We start from the raw sequence: 15849 nt of genomic DNA on the forward strand, positions 1-15849 counted from the left end.
AAGTGAGAGCTGGACCATAAAGAAGGCTGATCGCTGAAGAATTGATGCTTTTGAATTATGGTGCTGGAGGAGACTCTTGAGAGTCCCATGGACTACAAGAAGATCAAACCTATCCATTCTGAAGGAAATCAGCCCTGAGTGCTCACTGGAAGGACAGATCCTGAAGATGAGACTCCAATACTTTGGCCACCTCATGAGAAGAGAAGACTCCCTGGAAAAGACCCTGGTGTTGGGAAAGATGGACACAAGGAGAAGGGGACGACAGAGGATGAGATGGTTGGGTGTTCTTGAAGCTACCAACATGAGTTTGACCAAACCGCAGGAAGCAGTGGAAGACAGGAGTGCCTGGCGTGCTCTGGTTCATGGGGTCACGAAGAGTCGGACACGACTAAACAACAACAAAACTATTTCTGGGTTAGTGGAGTCTGTAACCTGAAGTGTATGTAACCCGAGGTACCACTGTATTGTATTATCACTTGGAAAAGAGCCCTGGAAAGCACACTGTTAACAGAAACTCTGAATTACTTGCTCCTTTAAAGGCAATAAAAACACCGCCGTCATTTATCATCATTATTTATAAATAACACCACCAAACAGATGTACCAGGAAACACACCACCCCTCCCAAAGGTCCCAGAGACAGGAGACTGAACTATTCCTATACAGCCCCCTCGACCTCCCGCCCTCGTCTCCATGGCGACGGCAACCCCCTCTCCCTCCCCACTAGGGGAGACTCGGGCTTTACGTCACAGCAGTGCGCTAATTATGAGACTCATTAGGAGACGGGAGACAAGCCACTCTGCCCCCACCCCACCCCGGGGAACACGCACGCGCCGTCGTCGCTTCCCGAAAGACAGCTGCCGCCTAGAGATAATCGACTCGGGTGTCCAAGCCGCCTCTACCTGCTGAGCGAGGAGCTGCCGGCGCAGTTTTTGCCGCTCTCTGATCTCCTGCAGGCGGCTGTTCATCCTCGTCCGACGGATTCGCGGGCGAAAGAACTGTCGTCGCCTACTTGGCGCCTACCTAAAACGACACTTCCGCCTTCCTCTATAGCCGGCACCATCGACGGTCAGGAGTTTTGCCAGTACTTTCGTAGGAATGAATGGAATATAATGTGCAGAAGTGAATGGAACCTGTGCGACCGCTCTCGTTCCGGTAGCTGTGAGCGGCCATTTTTGTTGAGGGCAGCGGAAACCGTCTGGCTTGGCTGCTTTAGTGTGGGGTTTGGTTTGCCTTTTAATTAACCGTTTCAATGAAAGTTGCTAAAAGGCGCATTAGAAATATGCCACATAAACCAATCGATTCAAATTGTTGTTTCATTATTGAAAAAGCAAGCAAACAGTTTATTTTTCCAGGCAAAAGCAGGTTCATTGTCATTCTTGTTTTATTTTTTTAAACAAATATCTGTATGTAATTGGCATATGGACGTTGTTGGTGTCTACCACTTTCACCTTATTTTTGTATTTTTTGTGTGGTGGGCCTTTCACTACCTTGAATACAGCATTCATATGATGCTGCAGCTGTGACACATCTTCTCCTGGCTTAATTGGAGTGTACTGTACAGGAGTCTTCCGCCTTCTCAGACCTGGGACCCACCTTTAACCCAAACATAGATTTGAGGATTCATTTCTTAAATTTTCACCATGGTGATAGTACTGCCATTGTGACCTTGGACCAGGTTGTGACTTAGTGGTGGGTCCAGGCCCACCAGTTGAAGATCCCTAAATACTGTTGGGTGTATGTAGGCTTGCTTTATCGGGCTGTAGATGCACCATACATTTAAAGTGTGTTGCTTTCTATCTTCCCAGCAGAGAATCCTGGAAACTAATTTAGCCATCACAGAGCTACGATTCCCAGGACTTTTAACAGACTGTAGTTCACAGGGTTCTTTTGGGGAAGTCATGTGGTTTAGATGTATGGTGTGTGCACAGCCAAGTATACCATTATGAAGCAGGGTTGTTTCAAAAACCTTTGCTGCGCAGGTATAAGCAGGTTGACAGTATTTGGAAATAAGCTCCACTATGTTCATTGTTGTCATTCCCAGCGCTGTTTTTCTAGAAAAAGAGGTGCCAGAATAATGACAATGGTGCCCACCTGAGAGGTGAGTTCCGGCTGGAAAAAAGCCCTGGTTATTCCTATGTATTGAAAAAGTATTGTGTTGTTAAATTCTTCATGGTTTTCCCCAAGGGGAACCCTGGACATGATACAGCTTATAGCCCCACATCACAAATGTTTTAAGATTTTTCATAATTTATAAGAATACCTGTTGTGTATTGAGTCAAAGGATTTTATATCTGTATTATTATTGTCTGTATTTGCATTAGGGTAAAGTAACTGCCTTTTGGTTCCAGAGGGTACAGCTACTATTGGTTCATTTAAGCTGCTGTATTTGGATCCTCTGTCTTATTGGTTTCCTCCAAAAGGCAGGACTGTGATTGCCTGATATTGTTCCTTCCAAAATGTATCCTTTCTAGCTAGTTCCCTGTCCCTATAAATGTAGCTCTCCCTTCCTCAGTTCTCAGTCTTGTTTGCTTTAATAAAGAAGTGTTACTACAGAACTGTCTCCAGCATATTATGTCAAGAGAGCTGAAATCACAAACCCCACGTCACAACAATACCTATAAATAATAATGGAAGTGAAACAAAATAATTCAAATTAGGACTTTTAAAAACAGGTATCTGGCATTATTTGTTTAATGTATTTTTTATTGACAATGATATAATAATCGAATAGTACCTGTGCCCTATACAGCTTTGTGTGTGATTGAGTCAATTCAATAATGCATCCTGAATAAATAACAGCAATTGAATTAGTCTGCTGTTCACTGCCACAGTAACTTTGAAGCACATCAGATCATATGACCAGACCACTGTAAGAATGTGGTTAGGGTTGATGGAAAAAGTTCATTTATACACAATATGCTCTGAAGCAGGTTCTCCGTCTCTCACGTTGGAAATAATATAGAAATTAGGAACCAGCATTTCGCTAGCTGAGAACCTCAAGAAGGTATAAATTAAATTATTCTGGGTCGTGTGATGGAGCTCTCTCTGGTAGAGCTGCTGAGAACCTCATTCAAAAACACACTTGTGGGCTTCATGGCACAAGTGGGGTACATTCATCCCTCGCAGTAACAAAATATTAATAGGGAAATGGAATTTGAACAGCTGTGCATCCCCTAATACATTTTGACCCACCTCAAATCATAGAACCAGACCACCAGGAGACTGCTCCCTGTGAGCAGCTGCATACTACTGCACATTCCAAAAGTGGTCTGTGTGGATATCCTCATACCTCACCTTGGAAACATAAATGCAAAGAAGGAATTAGTTTCACCACTTCTGCATCCATAAATAGACTTTGTATCCCCCCAAAGTATTATCTGGACCACTCAGAAATTGCCCTCTATGAGCTTTTATATCCCAGTGCTCAATATTTGATGTGGTTTTATAGATTTCTGTTATATCAAATAACTGCCTGGAGAACAAATGCATTCTACTTCATTTTGTCAACTCAAGCACGTGGAGCCACATAAATACAATTTGGCAGTATTCAGCAAAAATGAAGCGTTTTATGTCCATTTGATTTCAGTGGAACGGATGATCATGTTCAATATTAATATCTAGAACAGCTTTTTGCAAAGGTTTAACACAAACAAGGATATTTGTTGATCGTTGCTAAGCTGTATGAATATATGATTTTCTTTTACTAAACTGGATCTCCCACCCTTAACATTGAAAAAATAATGCTTTAGTGAACTGCCAAACTGTCCCAGTCATATAGCTACTACAATATCGGTTCCCAAAACTGCACAACTCTGTTTTGAAGTGAATGGTGCTTAACTATTAATATCATTTTACATGGAAAAATTAGGAACAGTTTTTCTAAGGAAAAATGCATTTTTAAGTTATGGAAAACATGAGCTGGCTAAAAAGTAAAATAAAGTATCAAATAACAAACCTAATTTTGAAATAGATATGCACAGTCATATCAGGGAGCAGCTAGACACATTAGCACAGGGTGTTTGGTTACTTTTCTAGTAGGAAATGCTATTTTGTCACTTGATCCACATTATAAGGAAATAGTCAGGACATTCCTGCTGTGTGTGAGGCTAAGCTTCCTCCTTGGTTTTAGCCCCCCTGCCTGCCTGCTCCGCCCCCCCCCCAAGAGTTATGCTCATCAGAATGCATTTGACTACTGGAAGACAGATAGGGAAAATTAATTTCAAGGGTCACTACGGAAAGTTGAGATGCTACATCGCCTTGAATGAACAGAATAATGGCACTTCCAAACCACTTTCTTATAGATCGCATGATTAGCACAAGTAGCTCAAGTAGCAAAACGATACCTTTGATTGAACAGAAACGCAAACCAAACAGCTTTAGTTATCTCTTCAATAAGATTGTGGCTGATACCTCATCATAGCCATTATCCATGTGTTGTGTGAAGCGCAGATCAATCTCTTTTTTCAAGCTTGGGTTAATAGTTTTGTGACATTTAATTTTTTTTTTTCATATTTCAGAAGTTCAGCATTCCTTCCTTGTACAATTTCTGCACTGGAAAACTTAGCCTGTCCAGTAGTGAACTTAATCAAAAAATATCCATCCTGCTGCACCATTGCTAACAATTTTGTTAATGTTTGCTTTGAAATTGCTTTTTATTTCATTCTTAGAAGACTGTGCTCTCCTACTGATACTTCTTTTTTTGAAAAAGGTGGGAAACTGAAATACAGCTATCTTCCCTCACATGTGAACCGGATATCGTGCTATTGGCATTGAGTAACACACCATGGGACAAAGGCTAAGCAGATTTGGCCTGCCTAGAACCTGGATTAGAGCCCATCAGGGAATAATAACAATAATAACAACAACAACAACAACATACATGAGATCCAATGTAGATTTGTACATAAAATCAAGTGCTCCTGGCAACTAATTTGGGATGCGTGTGTTCACTCACTAAATAAAAAGGTATGCATTACTGATTTATAATGTTAACAACATAATGGATATCTTCTGTTGTTGTTCTTTTTTTAAAATGCCTTTTTGTGATTTAGTACTTCCTGAGTTACCAGCTTACTACTTTTACCATCCTGTAGATGGAAACTTCATAGAGAAACTTCATCTCAAACTACATCTCTCTTGTACCGTTAGCTGTAATGAATATGGTGGAAGTCCCTACGCAGTAACTGAATCACTTCCTCTTGGATATTCAGACTTCCCAAATATATATATCCTCTGAAATGATGAACAGAGATTTGTGTGCGGGAGTATTCTATTTTTAGAACTGTCTCATAAGACAAGGTAATTTTATAACACTCTCAATGCTGGCTGTGGCACAGGGGAGGATCACACTGCATCTGAGTGAAAAATATTACGTTATTGGAGTTTTCAAAAGTATATACATTATAGGAAATCTGCACTGCATTGTTTTTTGTTTTAAATAAATGCTGAGCTGAACTTTGTCCGTGTCCAGTCAGCTAGGGTTGCCCTTATTCACATTTTAATTGGAGAGAGGAATGGTAGAGCCCAGGCACAGCTGAATAATTTGAGGCTCAGATTATTTAAGTGGGAAACTTGAGCTCCTGCTTAACCCTCTCTCCTTTTGAAATTCATGGGATGTAATTTCTTGTCCAACAGTAGGGCATACTTAGAGCACAATAGTGAGTTAAATAACCATAAGTAGGGGCGAAACTAGGCTTTATTTCACCTGGGTCAAAGACCCAGCTTGGCACTCCCTTCCTCCCCTAGCTAGGGCACTGCTTTAAGAGACTTAAGTTGCAAGCCACACTCCTCACCCACCATGCTAGGGTGGGGGATTGGATGGGGTGGAAGTCTCCCTTTCCTATCCCATCCAGTCTCCCACCCTAGCATGGTGAAGTCTCCTTCTCCAAGCCCAAAACAGCTCAGCTGACATCACTCTGGAACAGATCTTCCCAGCACAAATCAGCTGAGCATTATGATCACACCACTCATCTAAAGGTGTATAATAGGCTCAGTTCACAGCTTTGAGTGAAGGTGCCGCCCCACTCCTCTCCTTCCATGTGTTCATTTGTACTCAAATTAACACGCAAACTGTCCTATTATCACCTGCTAATGTCTACACATCAAGCTGCTGCTAAAGACACAACTGCAGTGGCCTATTGACAGACCTGTTAATTCCTCACGGGTGATTTGCGCTTGGATTTTCTCCTTCCTGCCTTGTGGAACAATGCTTTGGAAACCCCCCTGGCTTTCAAGAGCAACCTGTGATATGGTGGTAGGAAGGTTCAGGCGGAGGTGCTGTTGGATTCAGGACCCCAATACTTGACACCTTGCCAGGACCTCCTCAAAGCTGGAGCCAGCCCTAAGGAAAGGTTGCCATATGTACTTCGCATAACTCTTCTATGCTGTACTTTTTGTGAGGTTTTAATTATAAGCTGACCCAACATGAGCCGAAAAATGAGTGAAATATAAACGTAAGAAAAAATGAATAAAATAACTAACATAATTTGCAGCTGCACTGTGAATGTGCTGCATATTTGAGACTCGTGTCGTACTCCACAATTTCACATGTAGATGAATGAAAATTTAGGCAAACGCTTGGTTTGATTTACTTTCTCCGTGTGACTCAATGAGGAAAGCATTGCAGCCAGGCAAATTCCATGGGTATGTTGGAGGAATCTGAGTGGCAGAGGACACACTTTGCATGGAAAAGAGTAGAGCTGGCAGAGACTTCTGTCTGAAACCCTGGAGAGCAGCTGTCAGCACTGTAGGCCATACTGGGGTAGATGTTTTTTCTTCTTCTACCTAGTCCACACACTCATTTATTATTATTCCCCTGAAAAATGCTTCTCATTGAACTGGTTTCATTCTGAAAGTAAAAGCCCATTGCAGATTGCTTCTGCATTACCTGACAGTGTGTCGATCTGAAAACAGATATAGGTGGTCGCAGCAATGAGGGGTCTCCTCTCCATGCCTGCCCAATGATGTTGTGATATACCAAGATTGCAAGGGGAGGGTTTTCAAATGTGTAATCCGATCAAGGGGAGAGTTCTAACACATACCAAGTAACCACACCCACAAATCTGGATGGTGGAGCTACAACCAGTCTAGATTGAAAGCAGCCTGTTGAGGATGAGCATGAATCCAGGTTGAGAAAAACTACATTTTGAGACCACCAGCAGGCAAGTGTATATGGAGCCTAAGGCAGCTTCTTGTGTACCTGCAAAGCCAGGTGGTTGAGCAAAGTGTCTAGGCAACCTAGGAGCTTTAGTTTCCCTCAAATTTCACAGCAGTATTTTATACCTACCAGGCACTCTGCATATTATAAATAATTGCAAAAACATGTACGCCAGACCTAAATGAAACCAAATGTGTTGGCTTTACAGTACATGGTAAAAGATCTGTCAGGACCGTCAGCCCTTCTTTTTGCAAGTATAATTTTCCACTGAAACCACCAGTGTAGAGAAAATCGCATATTTTCGTCCAAATCGCACAGCAATCTTCTGGTTAGGTTCAACTGCAGGACAAGCAGTCAGGACAATCTCCAGTACCTTTCAGGCTTCACAATGATCTTGCATTAGAACATTTGCTAGATAATCTTGTGGCATGCTTTCCTGGCAATTTTACCTTTTAATCATGTGACAGTTGCTATAATATATATGCACTAATACTAATGCTAATACTGTGGGAACACTTCAATGAAAGAAACAAAAGTGGAAGGGACATATGATTGAAAACCTAAGATGTTTATGCCACTAATGGTAATCACTTGTTGTTGGAATCTGTCTGTCTTGGGAAGCAATGGAGGAATGCGCCTTTGGGTTTGAAGTCAAACCACTGGAGAGTTACAGCGCCTGCTGTGGCTGTAGAGCCCAAAATGGGAGATATGTGTTTTGTTCCAGCTGGGGCAAGTGAAGGCATCTGTTTCTGATGCTGCAAATGCATCATGCTGTTGCTTCTCTCTGCGCTCCTCCTGGTGGTCATTCCTCCTCTGGTCAGTGCTGTGGATACATAACCTGACGGTCTGTCTCCAGGCACTGCAGTCTTCTGCAATGGATTCTCACATGGCAGGGTTGTTGCTACCAGCTTTCATGTATTGTTTGCAGACATTTTTGTAATGCAGAGTTGGTCTGCCAATGGGCCTGAAGCTATCAGCATGCGGGGGTCGATCGGCCAGCTGGCTAGCCCCCATCTGGGTCGTCTCCTTCCAGTTGTTCCGCTGCGAAGATCCATCAACCTCTGCTGTGACATAAATCAGCAACCCAAGCCTCCCAGACCTGGGCACACTATACTTAGTGTAAACTGCACAGCAGACGAGAATGAGGCTGTGAATGCATACTACGAACTACGGATTTCTTAAACATAAATCAAGACAAAGAAACATGTCTCTCCTGTCGTCCCCTCGGAGAGAGAGTCAAAAGCAAAAGCAATACAGCGGAAGTTCAGCTTACGCCAGCAAACAGTGCATTGAGTTCAGCGTCACAGTAATGTGACAAATAATCCCATGTCTGCAACTAAAGGTGGAATGGAAATTTCCCAACAACCTCCCCCTTTCCATGTAACCTGCGATGCAGTATTTCAACCCAACTTCAACCGCTGTACATAAACCTTAACAACTTTAGACAACAGATCTGCAGGAATTTCATTTCCTGGCATGTAGGACACCTGAATAAGTCCTTTCCAAAGACACTCCCTTGCACGATGTAGCTTTATCTGCAAGTACTTGGTTCTTTGCTTGCAATTCTCTGAAGCTAGCAAAGCCAAACAGGACCTATTGTCTTGATACACCTGTATAGGACATTTCACATTAACCCTGAAATCCTGCAACAGTTGCAACAACCACTCACAATCCATAAGTGAATATGACAATGCATTGATTTCAGCTTCACAATAACCCCATATCTGCAACTAAAGGTGGAATGGAAATTCTCCTATACCCTTTTGGAGAGATGAGCCATTGCCATAGCTGCCTTGCCAATTTGCTTGTCCAGCTCAGCGTCAATGAAGAGGTTGCTTGTAATGGTGGAATTCAGATAGATAACATTGTCTACCACCTCAAACAGGTGGTCATGAATGCTGATAATAATAATAATAATTTTTTATTTATACCCCGCCCTCCCCAGCCAAGGCTGGGCTCAGAGCGGCTTACAAGCAATAATAAAAACAAGATGAATGATTACATGATGCATGAAGTGTTGGTGACATCCTGACCCAGAATGTTGGTCTTCTTCAGGCTGATGGCAAGGCTGAACTTCCCTGCAGACTTGGGCAAAATGGTTGATGAGTCCCTGTAGAGCTTTCTCAGAATGGAAACAACATCTGGAAACATCTCTCGGGTAAGGACCCGCCACACTTTTGTCTTAGCATAGAGATGTGCCAAGTTCAACAGTTGAGCTGAAAGCATATGAAAGGACCAGGGAGAAAAATATGCCAAAGATAGTTGGGGTGAGAAGATTGTCCTGTTTCATACCATTCTTTATTGGAAAGGTGTCTTAGGGTGACCTGTCATCCTCATTGGTGCTGTGCATGTTCTCGTGGAAGGGACACTAACATTTTGTGAAGCTTAGGAAGACATCTTGTTGAGTAATCAATTTCCCATAATATAATGCATTTTTGTACACATTGTTTGGTTGGAGAATTGCATTGCAAAATTAGAACATGTTTCAGACATATTTTCTTGGCTTTGTGTTCTTTGGCCAAATTTCCTTTCTAATTTTAAAGCTGCACATCTCAAAAAACAAACCTACATAGATTTTGCAAGAGTTACTCCATATGTACACAACTGATACTGAGACCAGACTTTTATCTTCTCTCAAGGGTAATTCAAACATAATAACATCACATCTGCTGCCTATATTATTTTGATTTGAAGCGAGCTTAATATAATTGCATAGACTGCATGCTATAATTCAGAGTTATCTCCTTGCACAAGGCAACAGGAAAGTCATTTTATTGTTTTATTTTTGTGTGCCTATCTTTGTCATATGCAACCTTGTTTAGTTTACAGCAGTGATGCTACTTAATGCCATGTTTTCCCTCTACACTTTCAGCACGAGCCAAAGCATTTTACTCACAAGTAAATCATACCAAGTTCAGTGGCATTTATTCCTAAAGCAAGTGTGCCTAGGATGACAATCCTGCACTACAATCTTATACGTTAATTCAGAAAGATGTCTATCTCCATCACATTTTGACTGTTAGTCTTCCAGGGCTCAGCAAACTTTTTCAGCAGGGGACCAGTCCACCGTCCCTCAGACCTTGTGGCGGGCCAGACTATATTTGGGGGGAGGGGAATGAACAAATTCCTATGCCGCACAAATAACCCAGAGATGCATTTTAAATAAAAGGACATATTCTACTCTTGTAAAAGCACGCTGATTCCCGGACCATCTGCGGGCAGGATTTAGAAGGTGATTGGGCCAGATCCTGCCCCTGGGCCTTAGTTTGCCTACCCATGGTCTTCCCCATGCAATTAAAGAAGGGACAAGCTTGTTAACTCAACTATCTCTGTGGAGTCACAGTGCTGGAGAGCAGGAGCTAGCCGTGCTCTTCTACGATCATTTGAGGTTATAAATCAATGTTGAGGAACCTGTGGCCTACCAGATGCAGTTGGACCAGAACTCCAAGCATTCCTGACCATTGGCTTTGTTGCTGGGGATGATGGGAATGGTAGTTTATTCACATTTGAAGGGCCACAATATCCCCATCCCTATTCTAAATCATGCTGGGGAGGTCTACATGAGTACAACAGGCTCCCTGCTGTAGACATTTGTCCTCCAACCAGCCCATGGAGAGTGGTGGAGACAGACATGCTGATGCTGCAGAAGAGGCTAAGCTAGCATGCTCACCCCGCTGTCCTTATCTTTTGAGGATCATAACCCCCGAAGAGGGCCTGTGTTCAATGTGGATTTCTCCTAAGCAAGCAAACACTTGCTATCACTCTAGAGTCATATACACCGTTATTCCAAGATAAGTCTCATTGAGGATCACCTGTAAATGCTAACTGGATCAAATTTCTCCTCCATCCCCAGGTCTGAGTACACATCCATTGGACTGCACTGCTAGGCTGCAGTTGACGCAAGAGACTACATATTAAGAATCCAGCAATCTGGGCATGAAGGCAGATAAACTGTAAGCCACAGCCTGATTGCAAAGTGATAGTGTTTCCCAGCCCGAGGCTCACTTTTATTATTAGTATTATTGAATGTATACCTCACCCTTCCTCCCAAAGTGGCCCATATATAGCCCCATTAGGCACAGCCACAATCTTCAGACTTCATCAATCATATTTTTTCCTGTCGGGTTTGAAGATACCAAAAAGCTAGCATAAGGATGACACACCCAAACCCCACCTTTCAGTAACAGGGTGCCTCTGAACACATGAGATTTTTCTTCAATAGTCAACTCCTGATTAGCAGAAGTTCTGTTTCAGTAACTTTGATTAAGAAGAAAAGGGGGCTTTGTTGTTGCTGCTGCCAAGAGCTAAGGAACTGAGAGTTGGAAACCCTTACAGATCTATGGCAAATCGTCCAGAGATTTAGCAGTAGATCTGGGCCTTCCTCCTGCCCCTGTCCTACTTTTGCAGCATGCCCAATTAAGCCCTGCACCTGCAAGTGCATCTTTGCACTCTACTTGCAGAGTTTACAGCTAGCAGAAATTTGAACTAAGCCAGGCATCCAATCCAGTCTATAGGACACTGTGATGGAGATCTCCTTTTATCCCTTGTCTGCTGTTGTAGGTCTGGAAGGATGAGCTCATACAACCCGTTGGTGTTGCTGCTATCATTTGACAAGCTTTTAGAGCAGGGAACTTCCCTCAACATCTTGTAGATGAATAGAAAATGATCTATTCATAATGGCAGACACTTGTTGGGGCTGTGAAATGACCATGGAATAGCTGAAATCATATGAAAAACTTAATTGTGTGAAATGAATTTACTCCATAGATTACAGGCTTGAACAGAATCGGGATGCCCATAAGATGTGCATTGTGTTCACTGACATTGGTAGGATCCAGAATTGTATTGCCCATATGAAGCAGCAGTTATCAAGTTAGCCAGCGAAAAGAGAGATTATTCAGAAAACCAGAAAGATTTAAGAACTACTATGTCTCACACTTAGGGCAATGGTAGTAAATCTTCCTCTGTTTTTGTTTTTTACCCGCTGACTCTTGGCTTTTCAAAGAACCCCAATGAGCATTTAAAGTTTTCTGTGGTAATGCATCTGGCAAAATGCCAGTATTGTTTCAGCTCCAAAAAGCTGGTTCAACAGTGAACTTTCTTCCCTTCCAACCCAGATAATAACCTCAGCACATTAATTTCAACACTGTTGTTTCATTTAGGAATTTCAATACATACACTGAACAGAACACCAAGCGCAGGAAAGTGCCTTGAGTGGACCCTTAAGCAGAACATTTTATAGCAGAGCTCCCAAAGGAAATTGTTTACCTGTTCATTCATGCATCCTTGGAAACAAACTTGGAAAAGCATATCTGTGTTGCAGAATCAGAAGAACAGCTTTGTGTGCATTCTTGACTTTTGTAACGTCTATAGTACTTTTATGCTCGGAGCAGCTTTATCAGTTCTTGAGAATGCTGTAGAAGTGAAGATTAGTACACAGACATATGAAACATTATATTAACATGCAAGTGTAAAGCCAGGACATTCTCATGCTTGAAGACATGAGTTTCTGGAGGTGGGGCGGGAAACGTCCTTGTTTAAATGAATACAGGAGGGGGGGCGGTAATTTCAGAATGGAGATTGATGTGTTTGAGGGAAATTAAACACATACAATACTTCCTGCACACCCAGTTGTTCCCAAAAATATACCCCCAATTGGTTTGACCCCTACATGCGGGTTTTTCTTGTCTCCGAAATTAGCTATATTTACACTACATTTTGCCAAACAAAAGAGCTCAACAAATTATAATCTATAATAATGCTTCCAATTTTTAAAATTATAATTGGCCCAATTTTAAAATGGCTTTTGCAGTAGTATCTTTTATGGGCCTGTTAAAGACATTCCTCTTTCACCAAGCTTTCGAAATGGAGATCTTCATCCCTGTGGTATATGAATTCAGTTTGAATTGATTTAATGTATGTGCTGTTTAAATTGTATTACTATATGCAATTGTTTTAACTGTTTTGATATATGTAACACTTTTATTTATGTTTTTATTATAATAAAACCCACTTTGGGATGCCTCATAGGAAGTGGTTCATAAATGAAATAAATAATAATGCAATCTGATAAATATTTTTATTTGTATTACTACTACTACTACTACTACTACTACTACTACTACTACTACTATTTAGTATTGATTGCCTTTAGGAATCACCCTTCCTCATACAGGACCAGGTGGCTGTACAACAAAATTAGAACAAATACAATATGAATATATTCACAAAGTAACCATCATTAAAAACACAATCCACACATTGCTATTCAATGCAAACATTGTCATATCAGACTGAAAAGGCCTGGGCAAACAGAAGTGTCTTTGCTGACATCTAAATCCCAACAAAGAGACAGAGGCAACTCCAGGGGGAGATCATTCCAGAGTTGCAGCAGCCCCACTTGGGAGAAGGCCCTTCTATGAGTCCCCTCACCACGAATTGTCTTGGAAGCTGTGAAAAGAGGCCCAACCCTGCCATTCTTAAGAACTGCAGTTGGCTGCTGTCACCCACCTAGAGATCCAAGCCCTTCCATTGGATGGGGAGCAAACCTGGAGGCTTCAGGTCATTTCTGGGAGTCTGGCAACATTAATAAAAGAAGAAACTGGGGCAGCTTCCTCAAGCTTAGGCTTTGAATCCTGAAATGGGGGCAGGAGGGGGCAGAGGGGACCTTGGCAGAACATTGTGGGCACTATGACACCTGCATGCCTATATCTATCTATCATCTATCTATCTGTCTATCTGTCTATCTGTCTATCTGTCTATCTATCTGTCATCTATCTATCTATCTCTATCTATTTTGTGGCCACACGAAAATGGGGTATGCGTAAGTGCCGGTGGGTTGTATGTGTACTTGTATTGAAAACAGCAGCATACAGACACTAAGAAAACTGAACAGAGGAGAAGGCTAGGATCCTAGTTTCATATTAAAAAAAACTAAAAAGCTTTAGGGTACTTGAATCAGGGTCGGTAGGCAGTGGAGTGCTTTAAGAGGCAATGTTACATTCTCCTAACTTGCTGCCTCCATTCAGAACATGGCAGATTAATTCTTCACTAGCTCCAGCTCCAAGGTAGCCCCACGTAGAGCGCATACCAATAATCCAAATGCGAAGTCACCAGAGTGTGAGCTACTGATATCAAAGTATCTCCAGCTAGGAAATGCTACAGCAAGCGAGCGTATAAAAAGAATAGCCAGCTCCAGGTGTAGCAACTGATAGTATGTGTCAGACCAGATAAGTTGGACCCCACATGGATGATAAAGTTAGAGCACCATTCTTGACACCATCTCCACCAGCTCAGTCAGGGAGATTGTTAGGCAGTACTCAAAAATCCCTGCTCTTCCTCTCTGACCCAGCTGCAATCCCTCCCATTCTATAACAAACACCAGGGTGTCTTCCTCATTTGTGAGGTGTTCCTTAAAAGCAGTATCATGGATGAGAGAGGTTTTACTGTACACAGACCTGGTGTTTAGCAACAGCATCACAAAGTGGGAGGGCAAGTTGGTTATCACAACCCAAGATCTCTTGGTTGAGGGAAAGTCTAGAAGGAGTCATAGCTTGTAGGCATCTGCTACCCCTTCTCCGAAGGTTCCTTAGAAAATGCCACATGTGGCCATGCAATAAATAAAAAGGCAAGTCTATATAGTTACTTCTAAATACTAAAAGTTGTTAATATATTTTGTCTGCTGTTTGAGATGAATTTTAATTGCTATAATTTTTGGTAACAGTTTTGAAAACTGTAAATGAAAGATATATGAGGAGGAGGCAATAGCCCCTAAAAGAAAGTGATTCAAATAGTTTTAAGGTTCTCCTCAAATAGAAAACTGCAAATATCCACTCCATACATTCAAAGCATGTGGTTTCCTGCAAAGAATCCTGGGAACTGTAGTTTATACCTCTCAGGGCTACAGTTCCCAGGATTCCTTGGGGAACGCAATGTCCTTTCAATGTGCTTTTAAGACAATGGGATCTGTCAACACGATTGCTAACGCTTATAGAATGCAGCTGCCATAACCCTTTCCTTAAAAATCTATAAATATGCTTTTCATTAAGCCTTATTTTCCTTTGCATCCCCATTTGTAGCCAGCAAGTTCAAATTGCCATGTTTCATAAAAATCTTTTGAGTTATTTGTCTATGCAGGATCTGTAGTTTCGATACTCAGTATTTAATCTGGAGAAATGTTAAGCACTAATTTGACTTAGCTGACATAGCTCAAATCAGTCAGAACAAGATGGATTCCCCCGCCACATCACAGTTTTTAACGTATCTGTAATTGCAGGACACCTTCAAGGATGGTCTATGTAAGGAGATTCTTCTTCTTGATGAACAATCCATAAACAGCAGAAACATGGAACAGCAGATCCACCAGCCTGCAGCTGATGCCTTGACAGTTTGAACAAGCCAGGTTGGAAAGTGAGAGGCTGTTTTATTTTTTATTTTTATTGTCTTGCCAGCTTCAGGCATAATAACTGTTTCTAAAAATAACTTTTAAAAACCCTCACATTTAACATGGGATGACACCTTTATGCGTTCTCTTGAGTTTGGGCCCACTACTTGTTTGAAGTAGAAGCAACCTCCATGAAAGGACTGCCCTGTACTCAGATGTTTTGAGTTCAGGCCCTGCTCTTACCACCTCCTCAGATATGGACATAACATGTGATGGAGGTTCCACATATATCCAGCACAGGTGCTGAT

General features: G+C 41.9%; 1 protein-coding gene and 1 long non-coding RNA gene across 5 annotated transcripts in view; one reads left to right on the forward strand and one right to left on the reverse strand.

The window, feature by feature from the left end:
• Positions 1 to 1001, reverse strand: part of METTL14 (methyltransferase 14, N6-adenosine-methyltransferase subunit) — a 16892-nt gene extending 15891 nt beyond the window's left edge. For all 4 annotated transcript variants that reach the window (XM_053403555.1, XM_053403554.1, XM_053403553.1 and 1 more), the window contains exon 1: positions 902 to 1001. In XM_053403555.1, the coding sequence (XP_053259530.1) occupies positions 902 to 967 (66 nt within the window). In that variant the 5' untranslated portion in view covers positions 968 to 1001. The remainder of the gene's footprint in view (positions 1 to 901) is intronic.
• LOC128421176 (uncharacterized) lies at positions 980 to 15571 on the forward strand. Its single transcript, XR_008332252.1, has 2 exons — positions 980 to 1067; positions 15434 to 15571. It is a non-coding gene; the product is annotated as an uncharacterized LOC128421176 (long non-coding RNA).
• The last annotated feature ends 278 nt before the right edge of the window (positions 15572 to 15849 follow it).

The sequence above is a fragment of the Podarcis raffonei genome, chromosome 9, assembly GCF_027172205.1.
Source record: "Podarcis raffonei isolate rPodRaf1 chromosome 9, rPodRaf1.pri, whole genome shotgun sequence".
NCBI classification, from domain to species: domain Eukaryota; kingdom Metazoa; phylum Chordata; class Lepidosauria; order Squamata; family Lacertidae; genus Podarcis; species Podarcis raffonei.